The 23,688-nt window shown below is 44.6% G+C and overlaps 1 protein-coding gene across 2 annotated transcripts in view; it reads right to left on the minus strand.

Moving 5' to 3' along the window:
* SNAP25 (synaptosome associated protein 25) overlaps positions 1-23,688 on the minus strand; it is a 61,562-nt gene that overhangs the window by 20,842 nt on the left and 17,032 nt on the right. For both annotated transcript variants that reach the window (XM_054290492.1, XM_054290491.1), the window contains exons 2-3: positions 7,869-8,003; positions 7,204-7,245 (exon numbers count right to left, since the gene is read on the minus strand). In XM_054290492.1, coding sequence (XP_054146467.1) covers positions 7,204-7,245; positions 7,869-7,940 — 114 coding nt within the window. In that variant the 5' untranslated portion in view covers positions 7,941-8,003. The remainder of the gene's footprint in view (positions 1-7,203; positions 7,246-7,868; positions 8,004-23,688) is intronic.

The following is a 23,688-nucleotide window of genomic DNA, read 5'->3' on the forward strand; positions in this document are numbered from 1 at the left end:
GGAGCAGTGATAACATCTGTGAATAATTAATGGCTTGAATGATCTCCTGACTGTTGCATGTCAATAACAGATGAAGTAAGTCCTCTGTGGCCTGACAGCTTGACAGCAGAGCTACCTGGACATGTGCACCAGTAATTTACTTGTTGCCATGAACAGAAAGTGATCCATGCTCCTGTGAAACAGATAAAGGTGGTGGTGGTGTTGATTTTGCAGAGGGCAGGGAGATGCCCACGGTTGCACAGCTACATCAGGAACAGAAAACTAAACTCCTGACTGACCCTCTTGCTTTTCACCACTCCTGGAGGCAAATCAAGGACCTCATGTTATCCTTCCTGCCAGCTGCCCTTCTCACTGCTCATCAGTTTTTGTGGGTGCAGTGAAGTGTCTGTGGCCATGAGCTGCCCTGCCCACGCTCACAGGGCCCTCCCAGGCTCCCGCAGTCCACACTGGCTCAGCCACAAGCCCAGCCCTGCCACGCTCAGGGCTGTTTGCTGGTGCAGCTGGTGCTGCTCTGCTGTGCTTCCAGAGGATCTGCTCGGCTCAAGAGGGACACGAGGTACCTCTGGCTGTGCTCTTCTCTGCCTCTCCCTGCACCCCCATTCATGTCCGCAATGTCCACATCACTGCGGAAACTGGAAAAAGCATCAGATGTGTGCAGGCTGCTTTGCTGTCTCTTTGTAAAAAGTCCCTGTGTGAGTTGCCAGATGTACAGAGAAGGCCTCCTGCTTCCCCCAGGTATGCTGCACCCTGCTGCCCTCGGGTCAGCCATCTACCAGGAGCCCACTGCTGCTCTCTCTCCCTTCAAGTTCACTCTATTTACTTGAATCCCAGCCAGCCTTCATTTTTGCAGCCTTTCGAAACTTAGGGTGCGAGGCTTATCTTAGGTTTGCCAGTTTAGAATAAAGAAACCACCTTTAATTAGCTGATGTTTTCTGTGGGGCACTAAGCACCCTGTGTCTGCTAAGCACTGCCTGTACAATAGTTTTTTATTGGATCTTTTTATACTCTTGGTAACCAGGGAATTCCTCCCCCCCCCCGCCCAGATTTGTATGTATTTTAACAAATATGGAAACTCATGCAAACACAAGAAGGCTGCTTGGGTCCTGAGTCACCTTGTGTTTCAGTAAATAGGGTGCAGTCTGACATAGGACCATTCCAAATACTAAGCTCCAAAAATTTTTGCTGAATCAAACATAGTTGGGCTAAGAAATATTTACTGCTCTTCAACCCTCTGGCCTTATTTTCCTGCTGTGTTTAACATCTAAGCAAACCACCTTTATAGAGCTAAGATGTCCAGTGATCTGAACAAGACATGTGCTGGGAGATGAGCTCAGGAACTAGACCCTATGGTTTATATTTCACATCAAATCCTTACACAGAGCAAAAGAGGTGAAATTTTCTGTTCTTTACCTGATCATCAGCGCCATTTAATTTTATCAGGCAACACTGTATCTCTTGCAAACAGCCTGCCACAGCATTACACAAATGTGAAAATATTAAAGGGTATGCAATGAATAAACTTGTCTGCATCTGTGGTCTAATCCAAAGCATATTGAAGCTAATAAAGAGGTGGTGACTGAAAAGGATGAGATGTGATTCAGACATCAAGTGACAATCTCCTTCTGTTCCAAATTTCTATTAAGCATTAATTTACAGCTTTTCCCCAAAAAGAATTAAATGTGTAAAATCAATCAAAAAATAAATCATGTTTGTGCATTTAAAATAGGCCCAGACTTTTCTAAAAGCTCAGTATTTCCATTATGGCTGATATCTTAGATAACAGAAACCCAAACTTCTCTGTAAGACAGAACTATTTCAAAAATGTGTTTATCATCCAGACGTCTGAGCAGGAGAGAAGCACTCTGTGTCTGATCCCCAGGGACAACAGACTGAGGCATCTCTGGAAAGTACAAGCCTCAGTTAAAGAAATCTAGGGGAAGAAATGTGTCCCACAAGAGTGTTCAGGGGGCAAACACAGGCACGTGAGTCTCAGTGGAGCAGGTGCCACTCGAGCTGGCTGTGGGGACAGTGTGTGACAGGAGGTGATGAAAGCTCTGCTGTAAGTGCCAGTCCAGAAGGACAGGTTTCACAGCCTCTGCCTCTGAGTCCTTGGTTACAGACTCACATCACCATGGCCCAGTGACTGTGCTTGGCTCTGGCTGCTGCTGAGGGCTCAGGAAGGATTCCCACACACATCCAGTGCTCCCCAATAACAGTGATGGGCTGTGTGGGAAGCCATGAATTCATAGAACTAGTGGGGTCCATCATGTTATGAAATCGTGGGCTCAATTCCCGCCTTGGCCAGGATTAGAGTGTTTCTTCCCTCCTGTGCAGTGGAGGAATCTCTTCAGACCCTCCAGTCCTTGTAGAGGCAATCCTCTATTATTTTAGCAAAACAAGGGTTCTCAGAAAAGTGAAATGCTTAGGGTAGGTCAGGCCAGAGAGATGAGAAATGCATCTTTCACAGGACCCTAGAAAGTTCATTTTCATCCAGCTCTTTAATCTGTAGCACCCATCTCTTTTGAGAACAACTTCTGACTCTCCTTGTCTTCTCATTGCACTTGAGAGGAGAATTTGGACTGCTGGATTTTGCCATGGCACAGCCAAACTCTCACATTCTTGTCCTTTATAAGAAAATGGCACAGCACGAATTGCTAATGTTGAGGCATTAAACTGGCAGCCCTGGAGTTCCTCTGTTTATCCATAATGCAGGTATTCTGCAGATGGTAAAATATATAATATATAAAATAATTTTGCACATGAGATGACCCTTCAGGGCAGGAGGCCAACACTTCCGACTTAAAAATGTATCACATTAGGTGAAACAGACCCCGTACATTTCAGGAAAGTTTATGTCCTTCAATCTTTCAGCCAGGCTCTAATGCTTGAATAAAAGCAAATGAACAAGCAGTACTGGTTTGGGTTCTGCATCATTTATATGAAGCACATGCCCAGGTTCTCCATTTGGTCACTGGCAGAGCTATTAATCAAAGAACCAGAATATATGATTTTAAATCTTTGGGCTCAATACAACTCATAGATACTTTAGTCTGTCAGTGCTACAGTGAAGCCTGGTTAAGAGCATTACTGGGAACCCTTTTGGAGGCTTTAATAGACATTATTCTTAGTCTTCTGTAACAGCTTTTTAAAAATTTTTAGTTGCTTTTGCTTTGGGTTTTTTGTTTGTTTGTTTGGGATTTTTTGTTAGGGTTTTACTGAAAGCGTGTCAGCAACAAAGCGTTCACTAAAATTTGCCCAGCACTTTGGAGGGGAATTGCATTGCTGTATCATTTCTTGTTATTGCTGCTACAGAACCTAATTTCCCAAGATGGAAATAAAAGTGGGAAGACAATTGGAATGACTTCTCAAAGGGCTCATCAGTCCCTCCAGAAACACAGTGTGTTGGGTCCTATCCTACCAAAGGCAGCTACTCAAATTTTGTTTTAGCCTGAGTGAAGATTTTCCTAATGCTGTAAAGGGATGTTGTATCAGATAGAGAATCCAGACTCTGGAAATCACTTTCCCTGCCTTTCAGGAGGTATCCTGAAAGACAAATATACACTCTCAGTTATGTGAAGAACACATAAACTTCCACTTCGATGAAGAATTTTGCTTTAATCGAGAATTAGAGAGTTTGTTTTGAATAAATTAATACAGACAATTATGTACCAGGACAGGCTGATATTGCTAGCAGTTCCCACAGACACTAAAGAGAACTGTCAACACCCTAAAGACAAAAATGTGGTCAAAGAAACACTTTTAGTCATCCGTAGCAATGAATTTGCTCAGCTCCTGCTCCAGGTTCCCTGTCACGCTGTTAACGCTCCGATGTCTCCCTGATTAAAGAGGCACACGCTGCTGCTCTGCCTGGTAAGGCACATCCCAGCCCACGTGAATCTGCTATCCCCCTGGCTAGCACACACCAAGGGGGCCAATCCTGCACTGGAGGAAGAGAGGCCAGAATTGTGGATCACATTCCCTCATGCCAGATATGTGCAATTACGCTGGTTAAAACACTTTTCTGAGGAGAATGCTTCCAATAGTTCAGTACTTCCAATAGGTTTAATGATATCAAAGGTAAATTTCAAATCAGCTTTGACAAGGTTTGGGCCAAACTCTAAATTAATAGAGCACTTTTTCATCTGTTTTTTTCAGACTAAGAAGAATTTGGCTGTGATAATAAATGTCAGGGTACCCTCACAGCTGGTAAATTGGCATTCTGTGTGTTCAGTATCCTGCGTAGGGCAGCACCAGTTATCAAATATTTATAGCTCAGCATTTCACCTTCGATACTTCACTCTCATCTCACATGAGAGAAGACAGTCCTGTCTGGATTTAAATGTACAAAACAGCCCTTTTGTCTGTACAATCCTAAGTGCTTTCTTCTAAGCTTTTACCACTACTGATCTTGTTATTTTTTCCTTGCTGCTTCATAGCTACACAACATCCTTTTTTCCCCTATACTACCACAACTGATTTTCCTTAAAGGCCATGATAGTGGCACTGGGAGATGGGAGAAAAATCCCAGCTTTTCTCCCTGCATGTGATATTCTGCATTGCATAATGTTGCCTCAGAGAAAAAAAGCTTGAACATAAAAAGAAGGTCAGCTACAAACTGTATTTAGTCTCACTTGTTCTGCCTCACTTCATTTTTATTTTATGTTTTGGCCCAAACATTGCAGAGCATCATCATAAAATACAGGTATTGATAGCACTGAGTGGCTCAAAAGAGCACTGGTCAGCGCAGATTAGCTGCACTGCCTGGACACAATGGGCACCATGGAGCAAACTGGGTTTTGGAATCTGCCATTCCAGTACAGAGCTGCCTTGGGGCAAAGCTGGGGCCGCTTTTGTAACACTTCTTGACTCCCTTCTTGTGCCAGGACTGGAAAAATCAGCTTCTTGCAAAGCTGGCTTATAAAACCAAGAAACAATGACATCCTTGATTTTCCTTGCCCATGTTCCCTGAGAACAGCATCGGGGCTTAGTCTGCAAACTCTGAATTGGCTTCTGGGGCAAGCAGGGCGTGTCCTCTGGGGACATGTCCCCAGGCTATGACCTGCAATTAGGTCTTACATGGCTACGGGGCTTCCTTGGATGGACAGCACTCTCCTGGCTCAAGGATGGAGTCCAGTCAGTCTGTTTATACTGTATTTCCCCAGTATCAATCCATACAAATGTACACAGTAATAATGCTTAAACATGGAGGCATCCTTTTCCTAAGAAAGGAAGAACAGATCTGCTGTGTCAAAAGAACAGAGTAAAAAGAATTCTTTCTAGTATTTTCTATCTCTGTCTACTAGACAGGTTCTGTTAAGTGAGGAAGTCTAATTGGATTTTGGAGGATTATTAAATCAGAGCAGTGCAAGTTCAATTTCAAATACTCTTGCCATTTGTCTTTTCGGTATAAAATCTCCACTCCCTAAATGCTGCATTTTTTTAAAAAGTACCTAGGAAAAGGGATTGGAATAATCAACCAGCTGTTTAGGCCTCAGAAGAATTTTAAAGGTCTCCTGTAGTCACATTATTGAAAATAATATTCAGCTTATTTTAGAAGAACTCCCTTGACTACTCAGTGCTAGTTTTAGCAGCCTCTCTATTTGGACAGGAAGATATTGTGGCATCTGAATAAACGCCAGGTCCAGAGATGCTGAGCTCTTCCAAAGAGTGCTATAAATTCATTGGTAAATTCAGCAGTCCCAGTTCTCCTCCCACTTTGCCATTTGCTGTGATTTAGTACTGAAATTCCAGTGGCATTCACAATATGCTGGTTCAATATGTTAGGAAGACTCAGGCAGCGCACAGGCCGCACAGATACGGCTCAGGAGAGGCAGGGCTGATATTTACTGATGGCTTGGCCCCGAGCAAATCACTTCCCTTTCCTGCGCCTCTCCTTCCCACTCATCATCTGCCTTGTCTATTTAGATCCCAGGCGTTTTGGGGCAGCAGGCTCTCCTGCCTTGTGCTGTGGGGGTACTCATATGAGCCTCTCTTCCTTGTTGTTGAGTAGATTTCAGCAGGAGCTGCATCCAGCACAGAGCTGACGTCAGTGGTGGTTAGGAATGGCATGTCCAGGGAACTGAGCAGCAAAAAGGGACAGATTGCTCGTGAGACAAGAGAGTGTTTTGGCTGCAAGGGGCCCTGATCTAGAGTGTTTGTGGAGGAGAAGCAATGCTGACTATGCTCAGTGACCCATCTGTCTGTCTGTACGTGGAAATTTAATTTTGTCTCCACTGGACTCCATTGATCTTCAAAGTGGTGATTGATTTCAAGGCCATAAAGCCTACGGCTGAGGTTGTTCTTGTTCCTGAACCAGACCTGATGTAATTTTCTTCCCGTTGTCTCTGCTGGAGACTCCTCTGGTTGTCAGGAGTACTGGGACTGTCAGTGCTGATGACCCTGATTAAAAATGTCACCAGCTCCAGCACCAGGGCTTGCATGGTGCCTGAAAATAATATGTCCTGTCAGACAGCAGCAAAGTTTTCCATCACCTGATAGCTGAACACTCTAAACTAAACTGAGTTGAAATTTCCCTACTTTTCAATCCCTTTATTGTGGAGAAGGTGAAATACGGCCTGATTGAATTTTTTTTTTCCCTCCAGGCAGGTATTAGCTGTGAGAACCAAGCCAGGATCCCCTTCCTTAGCACCATGGGAAATCAGAGAACTCCAAAGTGGTCAATCTAGGACAATCTCATGAGCCTTGAAATCCTGATAAATATTTCAGAGATACACAAAGAAATAGCATTTAAATGCTGTGCTATAAATAGCTGCAAGTCTTTATGGAGAGGGAAGTATTTAAAGCAGACTGGGAAAATGGATCAAGGACCCTTCTCACCTTCCCCTCTTGCAGTGTTATGCCAAGGACGTGAGAATGGTCCTGGCACAAGGCTCCCAGAGCTCTGCAGCAAACTCAGCCACTTGTCCCTGACTCCAGGTCCCCTTCAGAGGCTGTTTCCTTCATTTATTTCCAGAATCCTGTCTCAATGCAGCCTCAGGTATGACCAAACCGGTGCCTTGGAAACCAGGGAACAATGTTTTGCATCTTGCACAGCCCTAGTGAGGGGTAGGGATGAGCAGGCGCAGTGGCACGTAAAGCCTTGGCCAGGCCCTAGCAATGTGAATTTAAACAAAGCCACTTCCAGTGTCAGGCTCTCCATCACTTCTGCTCACAACGGAAGTGAAATGAAATGCAAGTCCTTACCTCTTCAACAAGCTGCAGCATTCGGCGGGTGCTCTCAAGGGACTGAAAAAAAATAGGAAAAAACACTGAGATTTGGCAAGTTACACTTTCCAGCGCTAATGTGCAGGCTCATGCTGACAGGATGTTTTCCCTGCACTCTTTCCCTCCCCTCCAAATCAGGGCATCAACTGGGCACTGGTGATCTCTCCATCTCCAGCTCTGTGGATGGCTAACGCAGCACACCTCGAGGCAGTCTCCCCTTGTCTCCCCTTGCTCACACGCTGTGGCGGTGCTGCTGGGAACCACAGGTGTTCCACTTTAAAAATAACGCCCGTGGTTTTCAGCCATGACTCCTCAGAAACCTAACTGGTGACTTCTAACATTTAATAGGTTTGACAAATCGAAGGAATCCTCAGAAAATATTAAATTGCTGCCTTTTGCTCTGAGGACAGTCAAATTGATGCACAATCTAATACCTAAACCAAACTCATGATCAATAAATTCCCTAATCTGGACTGAGCACAACATTAAATTTTACCCCAGCTCATTTAATTTCCAATTCCGCTTTCAGTGCAAAGCTGATGGAAAAGAGCTCTAGAAATCCTTTGTGGGATGAGCTCCTATTTCTGGCTGTGTGTTTCACACCAAGCCCAGACCCAGGTTCCCAGTTTAGCTACTGGTCTCACTTCATCAGCGAGCTGGTCGGCACGCCGCTGCATCTCTTCCAACTCATTGCGCATATCCGCGTCTTCCGCCATTTTAGCTGTGGGGGTGTTTGGGGATGCTGCGGATCAGGATTTGCACTCAGATGCTTTGTGAGCCTGGAAGACAGCGAAAGGAAGAGAAACAGTGCAGTTAGGAGCCATGCTTAAACATCAGTCCCACAAAAGCATTTTTATTACATCCCTGTCCTCACCCAAAGTCTCATTCGGGATAGTAATTCCTATGTAGACAGCAAATCCTTCCTTTTTTCTTAGCCTTTCAAATGCAATTCATACAGAAGCTGGACACTCAGGAGATGCTGTCTGCTGCCAGAAACAATCTAGAAACCCATTCATTCTTCTTTAGAATTGAAAGGCTTAATGTGAAGAAGGTCAAGGTCAAGCCTCTGCCCCTCACGCCCTATGTTTCAGCTGCATTGCTTGGAGGGCTGGATGCTCAGCTAACACATTTGTAATTAAATTAAAGACTATGAAACTTTGCGTATTTTCATTGACTAATGACTTATCCACCATGCTATAGCTCAGACTATGAAATAATATTTACAGCTAGACTGGGAGGCGTCTACATGGGAGAACCCTTCATTTTGAAGGAAGTGACAGTAGGACCTAACTGGTATTTTCAACTTCTCCACAAAGTGGGTCAGATTCTGAGCTTCGTTATCCCTCTTGATACAGAAGGACACCCCTGAGCTGGTCCTAACAAGAGGTCAGGATGCAGCCCATTAATCCTCAATTTGGTAGAGTTTCTTTTTTGTTACAAATTCAAGCTAGCTCTGATTAGTGAGCATGACTTGATTAAGAAAGGCGGGCCCTCCTACCATCTGTCGGGTCTTTATAACAACAACACTGGCTTATTTCTTTGCTTGATTCAAGCATGGCACATTGCAAATTATTGCTCACTGAATGTTAGATTTGTTCATTGCAGGAAAACTTAATTGCAGGTGCAGAGGAGGTGGGGAAGTTGTGGGAGACTGCAAGTAAACAGCCATAAAGCAGATGCCATCATGCTCAATTACAGAAAGAGGACAAAAGCAGCCCCTTTCAGCAAAGCTGCTCTAAAGAAGGCAGGATCCCGGGGGCTGTTTTCTGTCCTGTCTTTGCGATAAGTGCAGCCTTTATGAAACAAGATAAGTCAGGGCAGAGCTTGGCTCTAAAATTTTAGCAATAACAACTCTGTTAAAATAGAAGTTGCTACATACTGGAGATTAAACCATCCCTCTCTTTGATGGTGCTCTCCATAAGGACATCAGGAGTATGAGCAGGTACAGCTGGGTAGCAGGGATATTTCCTGGATCACACCCTGTTTGCTTAGAAAGGTGTAAGGAAAGCAGACAGCTCCTTGCATTTCCTCTGCAGCTTCAGCAACAGATCTGCTGTTTTTCTTATCTGAGAGGGAATATGTGACCTTCATGCCTTCACATTAGCTGTGCCCTCACTCACGGTTGCTTTTCCTCTTTGAAGCTACAGCAGGAAGAAATCCATCTTGAGGAGTCAGCCCTGCAGCTATTGGCACGATATTCTACTTTCATCACTGCGCACATCGCCACATCCTTGCCAGAGGGAGGCTGGCATTTTGTGATGGGTCACGCCATGTGTAGGAGCCTAAATGTCTGCTGGCGAAGGAGGCCACCTGGTCCTGCCAGCTGCATGGTCACAGCAGTGTGAAGGACCAAGCTTAGGCAACTCATCTGCAAGCCCAGCTGTGCAAAGGCAGAGCCTTATTTCATGACTAATACTCAGGCTGGTATCAGACACTTCAAGGATGCTCACAAAGAGCAGGAAATGAGCTTTACAAAAGCATGGTGCACTTGGATATTTAGGAGGAAAAGATAAACCAGGAACTGGTCTCTTCTGAAGGGCATGTGAAGGTGTGGGGATACTCTCAAGGCCACCCCAACCTTCCCACACCGCTGCTGTGCTGGTGGTGCCCTTCACAGCACTCAGCTCCAGAAAACACTGCTCCTGGCCAGCAAATGGAGCATGCTCAGCCAGGATAAAAAGAAGTTATTTTGGTAAAGAACCATGCTCCAAACTCCTGTCCCACTTGACTGGCTCTAGCACTGGTCACTGCTTCACAAATTGTGGTTTTTCCCCAGATTGAGGCATAACCCAGAGCAGAAATATTTCTGGCATAGCCTCTCTACCAGAATACCAAGAGTGAGTCTGTGGACCTAGTTTTTTAGCATCTGGTTAAAATATTCTCTGCCTGGACCCCTGGCTACACTTGTGCTGGCAGAGGAGTAGCACTGAGCTTGAGCCTAAATCAGGACAATTTGTTTAGGGCTTTGGGACTGATCTAACTGGTAAATACGTATAGATGTTGATGGGCAGGAAAGTGGTTCTGCTCTGTGTCTGTTGGTATCATCTCACTAGCTGTAAAGTGGGAGGTGATGCATCAGTGAGAGGGTGGGATGCTAGCAGGGAATTTGGTTCATTTTCTAAGCATATCCAGTGTGAGCTGAATAATTACAGACCTGTGAGTGGAGGTGACATGAGGGCTTCTACTGACAACAGAAATTTATTTATTGACTGTTGGTCAGTCTCTGCAGATAAAAAAAAAAAATCACAGCAAATTCCATTCTCAGGTAGATTCCAGCCTGACTTTTGATGTTTTCCTTACAATTTTTTTTTCTTTTTTTTGATCATGAGCCAGTGGTGGTACTGGGTGGTGCAAAAATAAAAGGAAACAAATGTGGAGAGACTTTTACAGAAGCACAGAATGGTTTGGGTTGGAAAGGTCCTTAAAGATCATTTCATACCAGCCCCCTGCCATGGACAGGGACACCTTTCACTAGATCAGGTTGCTCAGAGCTCCATCGAACCAGGCCTTGAACACTTCCAGGCATGGGGCATCCACAACTTCTCTGGACAACCTGTTCCAGTGACTCACCATCCTCAGAGTCAAGAATTTCTTCCTAACGTTTAATCTAAACCTACTACCTGTCAGTTTGAAGCCACCGTCCCTTGTCCTGTCACTCCATGCTCTTGTGGGGTTGTTTTAGGTACCCTTCTTGGTTTGTTGGAGCCATCAGTTGGCATCTTAGTGACAGACGTGTCTTATTTTGCATCAAGCTAAAAAAAGTGTCAGAGCTTGTAAGCAGAGAGATGTTGCACAGCAAGTGATCGAACTTGACAGGCTTATTGAGATTGTTTGGTATTTGTAAAGCACTTAGCACAGATTGAGAAATAGCAAAAAGCATTCTTCCAGACAAGTCATTTTACATCAAGTTTTAGTCATAAACAGAAATGCCCCGCAGCTGTGCTGATTCAACTTTATTTAATAGAAAACTGTGCCCAAGAATCAATACGGTTACTGATTTGCACACAGTGTGATAAACTACATATATTTTGTAGATGGCAGGAAATGAGTTTAAATTTTTTTCAGATTTTGCAATTTATAATGTGGAATAGGACAGATTAGAGATAGGAGTTTCCTTGAAAACTCCTGTTTAGGCTGAAATGCCATTCCAGTGTCATGAATTTCCAACAACAGACCCTGCTATCAATAAAAATCCTGGTAAAAGAAGAATTATGTTTTAAACGGAATTATTGCTCTGAGGTACAAAGTAACAACTCTCCATCTATAGTGTTTCTTACGCACACCTATAAAAAGCTGTTATTTAAAACTCCTGATGTTTTAAAACATTGAAAATTGACAATTGCAGGAATGGTCAAGGAAAGTTAAGCCATGATGAATTTGCTCTTACTGATACTAGACAGACTTTCAAAAGCATAAGTTCTGGCTCAGGCCCACTGAAACCTGCACTTCTTTAAGTAGAACAGAAACAGGCCTAAGATAATATTAAGGACTTAGGGTAATAAATTCCTTGCAGAATTTATTTTTGTTACTAGTTGATATTTTCCATTCTGTTCTCATTGAAGTTAATTTGAACCAAGTGTCAAAATCCTACAATTTTCTTAGGAATCTCTAATATAACTGGAATAAACTCCCCAAAGCGTACTCAGTACTTTTAACTTAAACTGCATTTTATTTTATCTACGGTCCCTGCAGAGATGACAAATCAGAAAACCAAAGTAAGGATGTATTATGTTAAGCTCTTTCAATCTAAAAATTTGATTTAAAAAAAAAGGTTGCTACAGAAGTTACAGACCCTACATTCACTCAATTTGTGTTTGTACTTTTGGTAATGCTTATACAAATTCAGCCTCAAAATTTAACGTGGACCTTGGTTTTTCCATTTCGGAAAAGGAAATCCTCTGGGTTCACACACAAACATCCCCAGTGCTCTTTGAAAAGGAGAAAAAAACCCAAACCCTGCTACAAAATACAGTGTACAGCATGTTCCAGGCTGCGCTCTGTGTCTCCTACACAATGCAAGCAACTGCAGGATCATTTACATCCAACTCCCTGCAGACAGTCTCGTCCCTTATGCCAGGGCTCATACAGAAGCACCACAGACAATGTTAGAGAGAAATACAGACTGCCTAATGGAAAGGCACTGTCTATTATGCTTTGAATTCTGCATCTGCTATCTCAGTAGTGCCAAGATGCAGCAAAGGATCCCTCAGCAAGAACGTTATATAATCTGTATGGAGTAATACTGAAGGCTCAGAGAGACCTACGTCTGTCCCCAGAGGAAGAGAGATAATGCGACTGACCTTTGAAAGCAAATATTTGCTTCACAGCGATATAAACACTTCAATGCAATAAATACAGGAAAATGAAAATGCTGTAATTTACTGGGGTGAAGGCAACACAGCAATAAAATGTTCTTTTTTTAAGCATTCTCTCTGTTATTAAAGGACACATCTACTCTTCCCATAGATATTTGTAGCCAGAAGATGACTGCATTGGCGTATTTTACTAAAAAGTCAGAATTGGGCAATCCCAGTCCTTGTGCCTCTTTCTTGTAGGACTGAAAGCATTACCACAGTGTTGTGGTGTTTATAGAACCACAGAAAACCCGAGGAGAGACTTTGAATCAAGTGTCTCAGGATGGATGTTGAGCCATTTAAGGGTGGAATTTGGGTTGCTGCTACTGTCTGGCTGTTGGTAGAAGAAGAAGAAGAAACACTGTCAAAGGGGGAGACGAAGGGGGTCATCCTTGCTCCCCAGTGTTTCCCCTCATTTGGCTTCCCAAGTGCCATCCAAAGGGTGTTCAGCCTCTATGGTGTCAGGCACGAGACAGCTCTGGGGATACTTAGGATCCTCCTGTCACAGGACACATCCTTTATCCTGCTGGACCTCCTCGACAGCTGGCACTGCCCAGGGAGCTCTCTACAGCTCCCCTGGCCAGCGCATTGGCCATGCTGTCCACCACCTTCACAGGTCTTCCCTAAGGGGCTGCTGGCAGCTGGCTTATAGGAAATGCTCTGGCATTAACCCCAAAGCCCAGGAACGGCCTGATAACACCAGCAGGGAATGAAAGGACATGAAAAGTGGGAACCTGCTGCAAAGGCATGCTTAGGAACCATTCCCTGTGTGTGTTACTGACACCAGCAGCTCCCCCTGAAGCTGTGCTGAGGATGGAGTGTTGGAAGGCAGATCCCCACAGAAAGCCAGGAAAGCCACGTGTGTGCTGCCCACAGCCGGTGTGACAGGCAACAGCTGGTGAGAAATTGAGGGGAGTTGGGAATGGAGTTTTTATAGGTTGTGGGCTCTCAACAACAGCCCTCACAAGCTCCAGCTTCTCTGACTTCTGTCATCTCCATCTTCTTTGACACAGAGCTTACCAAAATTAATACTGTCTGTAACTAAACATGCCCTGCTTTTGCTCTTACTTTATTTTAACTGATCTGAAAGCACTTGGAGAGAAAATGAGATAATTTTGTAATGAAAAATCCTATTTAAACATTTGACACTGTGGCATAAAATGTAAGAATGAAAAATTAGTCGGAATTTTAATTTAGATTTAATTTCTAAATAGATTTGAAAGAAAGTCTTGTAGGAAGTCTGTTGTTCAATTCTCCAGCACCTATTGCATGGGTCCAATTTGTTCACAAGATTTTCAGCAAAGTTCTCATTTCCAAAGAAACAACTTTTAAACATTTGTGGTAGAGATTAAACCAAAAAGCTGGAGCACTGTTTCTGTAGGGTCTGTCAGCCTTTACCCAAGGCACAGACACCTCATCTTTCTCCTGCTGCAGTCTCACAGCATTTTGCTTCAAGCCTTTGGGCCCACTTCCACAGCCCAGGCTGACAGAGTATAGGGATAATAACCAATTTCACTCCAAATTCTTGCTTGATATTCAGCAAAGAGTAATGCTTGCCAGTGAGGGCTTGTCAGACAGTGACTTAGGACAAGACAGGCACTGAGATGTTGCAAATATGAATTCAGGAGAGACAGGTAATTCCTAGTTTGTTCTTGTCTTCCTGCATCACCTTCGGCAATCATTTTACTCTCAGGGCTTGCTTGCCTTGCCTGCAGGCAGATCCCTGGGGCTGTGTGAGGTGCTGCAGGTGTTGGGTTTCCTGCTGCTGGCTCCATCCATCAGCACCGTGCAGGTGTCGTGGATACCCTCTGATGGGACTGCTTCTCCACGTCTAACAACTGAATCTGCCTCCCATCTCCACAACACAGATAAAACCCTTCTCTTCCTTCCTATCTTGCCCTTGTTTTGTCCTACTTGAATTGCAGGTGTTCCAGGGCACGGACCAGCGCCTTGCCTGGGCTCCAGGACACCTGGGACTTTGGGATAACTGTTGGTGATTGTGCAGCCGCAGTGGCACCCCTGCCAGCCCCCGCAGTCCGAGGCAGGTGGGTGCTGTCCTGTCAGCTGGCAGACAACAGGGCTGCTCCACCAGGCTCCTCCAACACCCACCTGCTGCTCCACCAGCTCCCAACCCCAAAAACACAACACCGTGAGAGAGACAGCCATTTTGTAACAATGTCACCTCCGAGCAATAGAAACTTGACTTTCTATCCATTTTACTTCACTGCTAAAAGAAAACAAACTCTCGATGTGTTATCTCCTTGCAGTCATTTTTGCACCTATATACCCACACATTTTTCCTTTCTTTTTTTTTTTTTTACTTTCCCACAGAAACAGCAAAACATCCAAGGCAAAAATGGTTCTTCTGTTCATCTGGCAGAGCAACCAGGCAGAGAGGGGCACGGTGAAGAAAGAAACCTTCTTAGGGGGAGTGGGCACCACATCTACTGGCAGCACCTGAGCAGAGACCTGAACAGAACAGGCTGCTGTGAATCAAATTCCCTGTTATTGCAGCTCCCTGTCTCATGTAGCGTCATTTATAATTTAACAAGCTATGTCCTATGAATCACTAAGCTTATTGTGTTCCCACTAATTCTAAGTCCACATCCTCACTTCTCCAGTACGTGGAAAACATTTGACTTCTAGCACAAATTGATTCCCAGCTAGGAAACAGCAGCTTGTTCCTGTGCTGATGTTGTCCTGTGGTTTAAATATTTTCTCTTCTTCCCTGCTCTCTCCTTCTCTGTCTCTGAGGTACAGAAACAGGACTTGTAACATTTCCCAGAATTTCTGATGATGTGAAAGACAAGATCTGTTAGTCCTTTCCTGGTAAGGCAGACTGTTTGTCATCCTACCAGCTCTTGGTTTTGCCAGTTCCATTTGAATTAGTCTTCTCTGGGAAAGGGTGGCTGGCATTTCACAGGGTATTTTTAATGAGGGTATGGTCTTTGCTGAAAGGGCTTAGTGCTTCCCTGTCTTTTCAGGAGATGCCTGCTCCAAAATATCCTACAACCTCACTTGCCATTGGCATAGCTGGATCTTGATGGCTCAGAACAAGAAATCCAGGTATTAGAAGAGAGGATTAAAGAAAACATCTTGACTTGTGAAAAGCTGTTTGCATTCTGAGGCCAGAATCTTGGAGAAAAAACTAAGGGCAGCTGCCTAGCTGGAGGATGAGATTTCTGACTGCGTCAGGATTTCCAGTAGAATTCAAACCCTAAATCCGTTCAGGTCTTTAGAATATTCGCTGGCCATCACTGCAGCAACAATGAGCAGTCAGCCTCTCTTCCATTTGATTCCAACCTGGCTTTCTTTATACTGCTCCTAAGCCACTAAATCTGATTAAGGGCCAATTTTAGAAGCTAGTGGTGAAAGTCACGCCCCATTTCAAGTTGGGGGAAGTGTCACCACTGCCATTAGTGGGGTCAGAATTGCAGGTGGAGCTACGAGCCAGTGACAGTGGTTTTGGGAGAGGCCAGCAGTGTGGGGGGGCAGCTGTGAGTGTGGAAACACCAAACATAAGTGCTTGCCATCTTAAATACTTTTCTGCCATATTTTTCTGGGGCTCTAACTTGCTCCCTTCTGCTTCTCTGAGATGGAATAGAAATATAAAATGGAAGTATTGCAAAATATTTATTGAGGGATTCAAGGCACAGCAAGGGATAAGAAAGCTGCTATTTTCCTGAGGCATTCCCGCCAGGCTCCATGAGGCCTGCTGCATTTGCTGTTCCTCGGTTTGTAGAAAGAAACTGCTCCCTCTGCACAGTCTTCTCAAGAGAGCCAGAGGTCCTGGTCCAGCCTCCACTCCATATACACATCCAAACCTCTTCCAGATCTCCTGGCTTATGTTAACCATCACCCTCAGCATTCCAGACCATAATGAGCTGTGGGTGAAGAGCCTCCTTCTGTGCCTCCAAACCAAGAGGAGCAGCCCCAGTGGCAACAGAGAAAGGGAGCTGAGCTTCTGCAAGAGAGCATTTAGTAGCAGTTGTTCACAAGACCTTGCTCCACATTGCCTCAACCTTTCCTACATCTCCCTGCCTTTGCAAAGTCAGCGCAAAACGTCAGAAGAGTTCCACGCTCTTGTATTACACACAGATCAAATCAATGGCAGCTAATGCAAACCAGCAGAGCTCATCCTCAAATTTCTCATCATGATCCAAGAAGGCAGCCTGACAACTGAGGAAAGACATTTTTAGGCTACATGCATGATGAAAAGGAAACCCACAAATTGAAGAAGGATTTTTTTAGGCTAAATGGATGATAGAAAGGAAACTCGCAAACTGGAGAAAGAATTTTTTTTAGGCTAAATGGATGATGAAAAAGAAACCCACAAACTGCAAAAAGGTATTTTTAGGCTAAATGGATGATAGAAAGGAAACCCACAAGTATTACAGTAAGAAAAGGGAGCACACTTGCGTTGGCCTGTCACAAAGCAGAGCTAATTTCTGCCACAGTCTTTGTAAATCTGCAAGTCAGGAGAAAATTTTGTGGTAACTTTATTTAATTTGAAAGAAATTTTTTAAAAGTTAAATTGAACATAATAATGAATAACTTCACAGCTAAAACAGATGTGAAGTTCTTCATTTGTATGTTAAAGATTGGTGCTATCCCATCTTCGCTAGTCCTGATACTCCTAGGACTGGATGAAACAAGCTGTGAGTTTAAGTAGCACATTTACAGGCTTAGTGTGGAATGGCTGCTGATTGTGACAGAAGGGGAAAATGTGGAAAAGATTGGCAGTGACACAATTAACCTCGTCAGCTTTGATTTCAAAGTGATAGACAGGAATAAGGTGTTCCCCCGATGATTTGTTTGTTACGGGCTGTCAGCACACTCAGCTGGCATTTCACTTCTTTCTGCATGGTTTGCAGTTTGCAAGATTTCTCTGCAGCCCAGGACTCACACCTACCCCTGCCCCTGAGCTGTGTAACACCAGTAAGAGCCTTCAACAGAAATGGAAAAAATTCAATTAATGTAGCTCTTGCTATATATAAACATTTTAATAGGCGAGCAAAATACACTGTGATCGTGAGGGCATCAGGAATGTAAATAGACAACATTTCCCCTCTTGACATGTATTTGTGGTAAACAAAGCTATTCATTATGTTTATAATACTCATCCTTCCATTTCTGCCTGGTGGTAAAAGCATTTCAAGCAGTGGGCTGATATATTTTTAGCAGAAATCTTCTTTAACTAAGTCGTCAGAATCAAATCAGCAGCTGACAAAATATAAGCATTATGAAACTGGGCTGATGATGTTATTCGTAGAATTGGATTTTTAACGGAAGGATGATTTTTTTTTTCAGCTATGAGGGACAGCAAAAAGAGATATTTAAGAAATTATCTCATTGTCTTTGAGATTCTTGGTTACCACTGATTATTCATGTTCTGTCTACCCAGCCTTCTGCTTGTTCTATCATACTGCATCTGAAGCAGGTAGCAAGAAGGAAGGGAACTTCCCAGCCTGGGCTGTTTTCCTTGTGCATGCAGCCATCTGTGGTGAGGGCACTGCCACGTCAAGATGCAGCACCATCAGAAAATAGCAAAGGCACAAGAGGTTGCAGGCCTGAGTCAAAGCCCATCACCTCAAGGAACTGCTCTCCAAATGCGTGTCCTTCACCTCCCCACTATGGCCAGTGGGTTTTCTCTGGGGCAAAGGAGCTTTAAAAATGAACAAGCAAAACAAAAAGAAAAAGGCTGACCTTTCTAGGGTGCCCTGAGTATCCCCCAAGGATGTCTTGTGCTTTGCCATGGTCTTGGCTCAGGGCTCACTTTCTGCCACTTCCTACCCCTGGCTCCTCTCTCCTCTACTTTGTGTCATGGTCTCTGCTAGGAACTTAAACTATGGATGCAGGATTTAAAGCTGAAGGAGAGTTCATGAACTTTGAAAAGCTTACTTCCTTTCAAAAAAAGAAATAGCTACAGCCATGTTATAAAAAGAAAGGACCCTATTTAGTTTGTAACTACCCTCCTTCTCTGTTTGTACACAGGTGACACACAGATAGACGTGTGAGTACATAAAATGCAGCAGGCACAATTTAAGGACACAGCAGAGTATCTTTTTGTAAAGGCAGTTTATGTAACAAAAAGGGTTGGGTACCCAATTTTAAACCACTAAACCTTTTACAAGTTTAAATTTTTTTATTTCAAGGCTCTTTTACAGAGTCACGATAACAAAAATTCCTGCTGCTATTAAACAGCTCATCTCCCTGAAGGGAAGCTGGATCCTTGACCAGTTCAGACCCATTCCCAAAATTCTGCAGTGCTGCAAATGCTGTTCAGAGAAGGGAGAAGATCTGGCTGCTTCCTTCACTGGGCCCAACTGGAAAATTAAATGGGAAAGTCCTTGGGTCATATCCACCATTCTCTACTGGTGGATACTTGTATCAAAACCAATAAATTGGGAACAACCCGGTAAGGTGGATACAGTGGATGCTTACAGAGTTGTACAAGTCAGATATTGAAAGCATCGACATTTTGGGGCTAAGTAACAAGCTATATTAGCCACAGGAATGCATAATAGCAGCCCACAGGTATGCAAAACTTATTCACCTGTTTTCAAAGGCCACTGCTGCTTTCTGATCCACACCTACAACTAATTCCTGGCTGCTAGTCATTTTCCAGGAATCAGCAATATAAATTCGAAGAAGGCTGATTAGAGACCTCTCTTTTTTCAGAAGTCCATTTCAACCTTCACAGGATGATGAGAAAAACCCCAGCGCACTCCTCATGGAAGATTACCCAGACTTGCAGGCGAGGATTTAGCTGTACTAATACAAGAGCACAACTTCTACTCTTTTTTTTCTTTCTCCTTTCTTTTTTTATTGACCAATCAATTCAACAACAGGCTTGATAGTGCCTCAAGGGCATCGCTTTCAGACACGTGATCAGCAGATTAACGGAGAGGCTGCAAAATCCTTTCCGCTCAAACTGTTTTAACAGAGGATCAAAATCTTTCTCTCTGCGTGGGGATTTTTATTTAGCCAGTTCTTTTCATTGAGTTTGCACATATTTGTGAAGGAATTAAGGCCTGCAAGGGCATGCAAGATGGTCTGGTTTGGCTGCTAGCCTTTTCCTTTCAGTTTGTGTTTGGGAGTAGAAAGTTTTCTGTTTCCTTAAGGGAATGTTGTCCCTTCCCCGGTCCTACACTTGCACCATTAACCCTCATCAACCCACAGATGCTGGCCCTGAAAGGAAGGAATTGCAAACATTTTGAAAGAGCCTCCCTTGTCCTTGCTGCAGTTCTTGTTCTCACTAAGGGGGATGGATATGTTGAAACAGGCTGAGATACTATCTGCAGGGGAAAGATTTGGGAAATTCAGGAGCTGGGTAAGTCCTGTGGGGTCACATGAGATTTATAGAGCTCTGCTGAACAGTAAAACAGGAGATTAAATTTGATCACGAAAATAAAATAAACAACAATTAATTGTTTCTTGGCCTCAGCAGTCTGGCTCCTGGGAAGCAGCTGTTTGCACCATAGAGGTACATAGGGGCTCCTGCTGAATTCCTTAATATTCAGTGGCCAGATTCCTGAGCTACAAAGGTACAACTACTGCTGGTGGCAAGAGGGTGCATTCAGTGCTGTAGACATGAGGAAAACCGAATACAAAATACCCTGAAACAGAGCAGAAAAACCAGGCTGCCTTATATGCCTCCAAGACATAATGCACACTGGAGCTGCAGAGATGGAGGATCAAATGTGAAGGTCCACACTTAACATGGCCGAGAGTTTTTTTTGGCTCTAGCACAAAACCAGCCCCCTCACTCAGCTGCTGGATGATGAACCACAGCAGTGAGCTGGGACAAGAGCAATTCACATACCAACAACAAAACCAGCAAGAATAAACTCAGCAAAAAAAAAAAAAAATAGCTGACATTTGACAGCAACCACAGTCTGGTCACAAACAAGTCACAGAATTCAGCACATAGAGGATTTTCCCAGAACTGTGCCTGGATATTCCCACACTTCTGCTGTCAATATCCTACAGCTCCAGATTTCAAGCAGAGTGTGTGCACACAGCTGAGGGCAGAGGGATTTTGCCTCACTGCCTGGCAATGAAAGCTCCAATTTTATTTGGATTTAAATCCCTAAACCTTTTTCTGCCTTTGCTGGGACCCACATGAGGTGACTCTGGGTCTTTAAGACCAGAGACTTTATACAAAGCCGTGCCAAAATGAAGGAATAAATGATTACTTGCAGTGGATGAATAGTGACAGTCAATCTGATTCTTCTAAATATTTAAACAGTGCTTGGTTTGCATCAGAAAAACAGGATTTGCCTTCCAATCTCCCCACCTTCATAAGACTCTCATTTATTTAGGTGCATCTGCATTCATTCACGTGAGCATCAATCCAGAGTTTCTGGGTGTCACTGCTTTGCCAGCCCTCTGTAGGAGAGCCCAGCTTGGCCCAAGAGCCTTCAGCAGTGCTGCCCCCAGAGCATCGAGGGGACAGCTCAGCCGGGCTGGGAGAGAGGCACCACGGCTCACAGAGCTGTGACAAGGGCAGGAGCGAGGCAAGGACACGGGGCACAGCCCCAGGTGGCACCGAGCTGGCCCTGCACCCTGAGCACACCTGGCCCTGCACAGCCCGTGCACAGTGGAAATGTGTGAGCAGGAGGGACATCTTCCCCAAAGGTGTGTTCAGCAGCCCTAGGTGCCTTCTGGAGGTGTCCCACTGGGAGTTAGGGCTGGGATGCTGTGGAGCTTGTGCATTCAGGCACCAGAAAATGCTCTGGCCCACAAGGTGTTTCTACAGTCCTAAGTGGCCAAGCAGCCAGCGTTCAAGGGGAGGTGTCTCAAGTGCATGCTGCACCCAAGGGCTTTGCTGCAGCTGTTCAGTAAATGTGTCTCTCCTCTGAGACCCACCAGTAGAGAGCCATCTTTTCAGGTTTGGGTAGAAGAGCTCTGGTCTTTCAGTATCAGCCAAATTCCCTTGATTTTTTCAGCTGATTTTAGTTTTGGAAAGCTTTCCCATCACTTCTACCCCTCCTGCAAATGTGTGAGGGTTTTTAGAAATGGAAACATTTTGAAGACAAGAACAATACTTGCTAATGAAGTAATTTGTAAGTAAAATAAGTTCCAATCAAGAATATTGACGTACTATACTATATATTTATAAATACTACTCCTGTAAGTAAAGACAGCAGGATAGGGCATGAACTTCATTTGAATGTAATCCAATTTAAATCTAAAGCAATCATTGTTTACTTGTGTATTTTATGTAATTTAAATTCCTGAAAAACCCATGGTTCTGCATTCTTGACCTAACAATAATGTGGGAACAATCCTGTGTCTAAAATAGAAATGGTTTTCTGTAAGCAACATTGCCCATTTCAGATATTTCAGACTGAACTGCTTTCACCATGCTGAAAATATTTTTCAATAAGTGAATAAAGGGAGGGAGATGATGCCTTCCTTCCTGAAGCCGCAGTGGCACATACAGCAGAAAATCTGTGTGGTGTAAGAGATCTTGGAGTGCAGCTGCCGTCTTCACACTTCACCCAAGGGTAGATTGGAAGCCACAGATTTAAATGAAGTTACTCCTGTAAGCTTTGAAAATTCATCTAAGGAGCAGATCTCAAGGACATACAGTCTGGACCCATCTGGTAGACTAAAACCCCTTGCTCAAGCAAATAAAAAACCCCACCCATTGTTGAGGGAAAGGGGGAATATTTATGTCACTTACATCAGTTAATGGCTAAAGAAAGCTTTGTGACTGTACTTGAGCTCCTGTGAGCTCGGAGCCCTGTGGCTGACAGCCCAACTGCTGTCCAACAGCTTCCCAGGCTTAGCCCAGATGCAGAGTGCATGGGGCAAAGTCAGGCAGCACATCTGTGGCCGCAGCCCCGGGCTCGCTGCTCTCCTGCTGAAACACCAGTGCTGGACTGAAAGGGCTGCGCCTCCAGCCGACCTTCAGCTGGAGAGAACAGGGCCAAGAGATTTATTTAAGGAGCCTGTGGGGGAACATGGTCTATTTTTAAAGAAAAAGAATCCATTTTGTGGGTTTATTACACTTTGGGCCTGGGTGGCTGTCAGAGAGAAGGGAGCGCTCCCCTCCTCAGGGGGATGCTGTGAGCCCTGATGTTTTCTGCCCGTCCTCACTGGGTTCCTGTGCTCCAGCAGCAGTGGGATGCCTTGCCCCCAATCCCCCATAAATCCTCCTTTCCCAGGCTGCCTCCTCCTTGCAACACCCCGGTTCCTGCAGAGCAGAGGGCACTGCAGTGTCTGCAGCGAGCCCTGCTGGAGCCCCCTGCCAGGCTGCCGCGGGATTTGCAGCTGCTGCAGCATGTGCAGCCTTGTGCAGCGTGTGCAGCCTTGCGCAGCGTGTGCAGCCTTGCGCAGCGTGTGCAGCTGCTGCAGCATGTGCAGCCTTGTGCAGCGTGTGCAGCCTTGCGCAGCGTGTGCAGCTGCTGCAGCGTGTGCAGCCTTGTACAGCGTGTGCAGCTGCTGCAGCGTGTGCAGCTGCTGCAGCGTGTGCAGCCTTGTACAGCGTGTGCAGCTGCTGCAGCGTGTGCAGCCTTGAGCAGCGTGTGCAGCTGCTGCAGCATCCAGCGCCGAGCCCTGCCGAACCAGGGGGCAGCTTCAGGACGAGGGAGAAATGCAGTTTTTGGTGAGGCTCCGTGCTCTGCCCTGCGTTTGTGCAAGCCCAGGTGAAGGGATGCACCATGACAAGCTGACAGATTATCTATTTCCGTCCCTTTGCCCTGCGTTCCCCATTCCAGCCCATGAGGCTGCCTTGAATCCAGGTTAAGTAATTCAGGAGAGCAGAGTCACAAAAAAGACTAATTAATTCCTCAGGTTTTATTAGACATTAAGGGTAATCACTGTCTGAAACTTCAGACAGGACCTGGATGAACGCAAACCATCATCAGTAACCAGCAGACAGCTGCCAGCAGTCTGGGAAGTAAATTTAGCTCCCATCCGAATTTCAGGAACCCCAAAATACAGATCCTGATTTAAAACTTTGTCCCGGCATATGGAAATAACTGTAGCTGTAGCTGAAACTGGCAAATTAATGGGAAATTAATTTTAGATTATTTCTGTATTTAAGGAAGAAAACCACCAGCTTGTGAGGGAGGGCTCTGAATGCCTCTTTTTCTCCACC

This window comes from Melozone crissalis, unplaced genomic scaffold, assembly GCF_028551555.1.
Source record: "Melozone crissalis strain CALT ecotype California unplaced genomic scaffold, PUWL_Pcris_2 ptg000081l_1, whole genome shotgun sequence".
Lineage (NCBI taxonomy): Eukaryota > Metazoa > Chordata > Aves > Passeriformes > Passerellidae > Melozone > Melozone crissalis.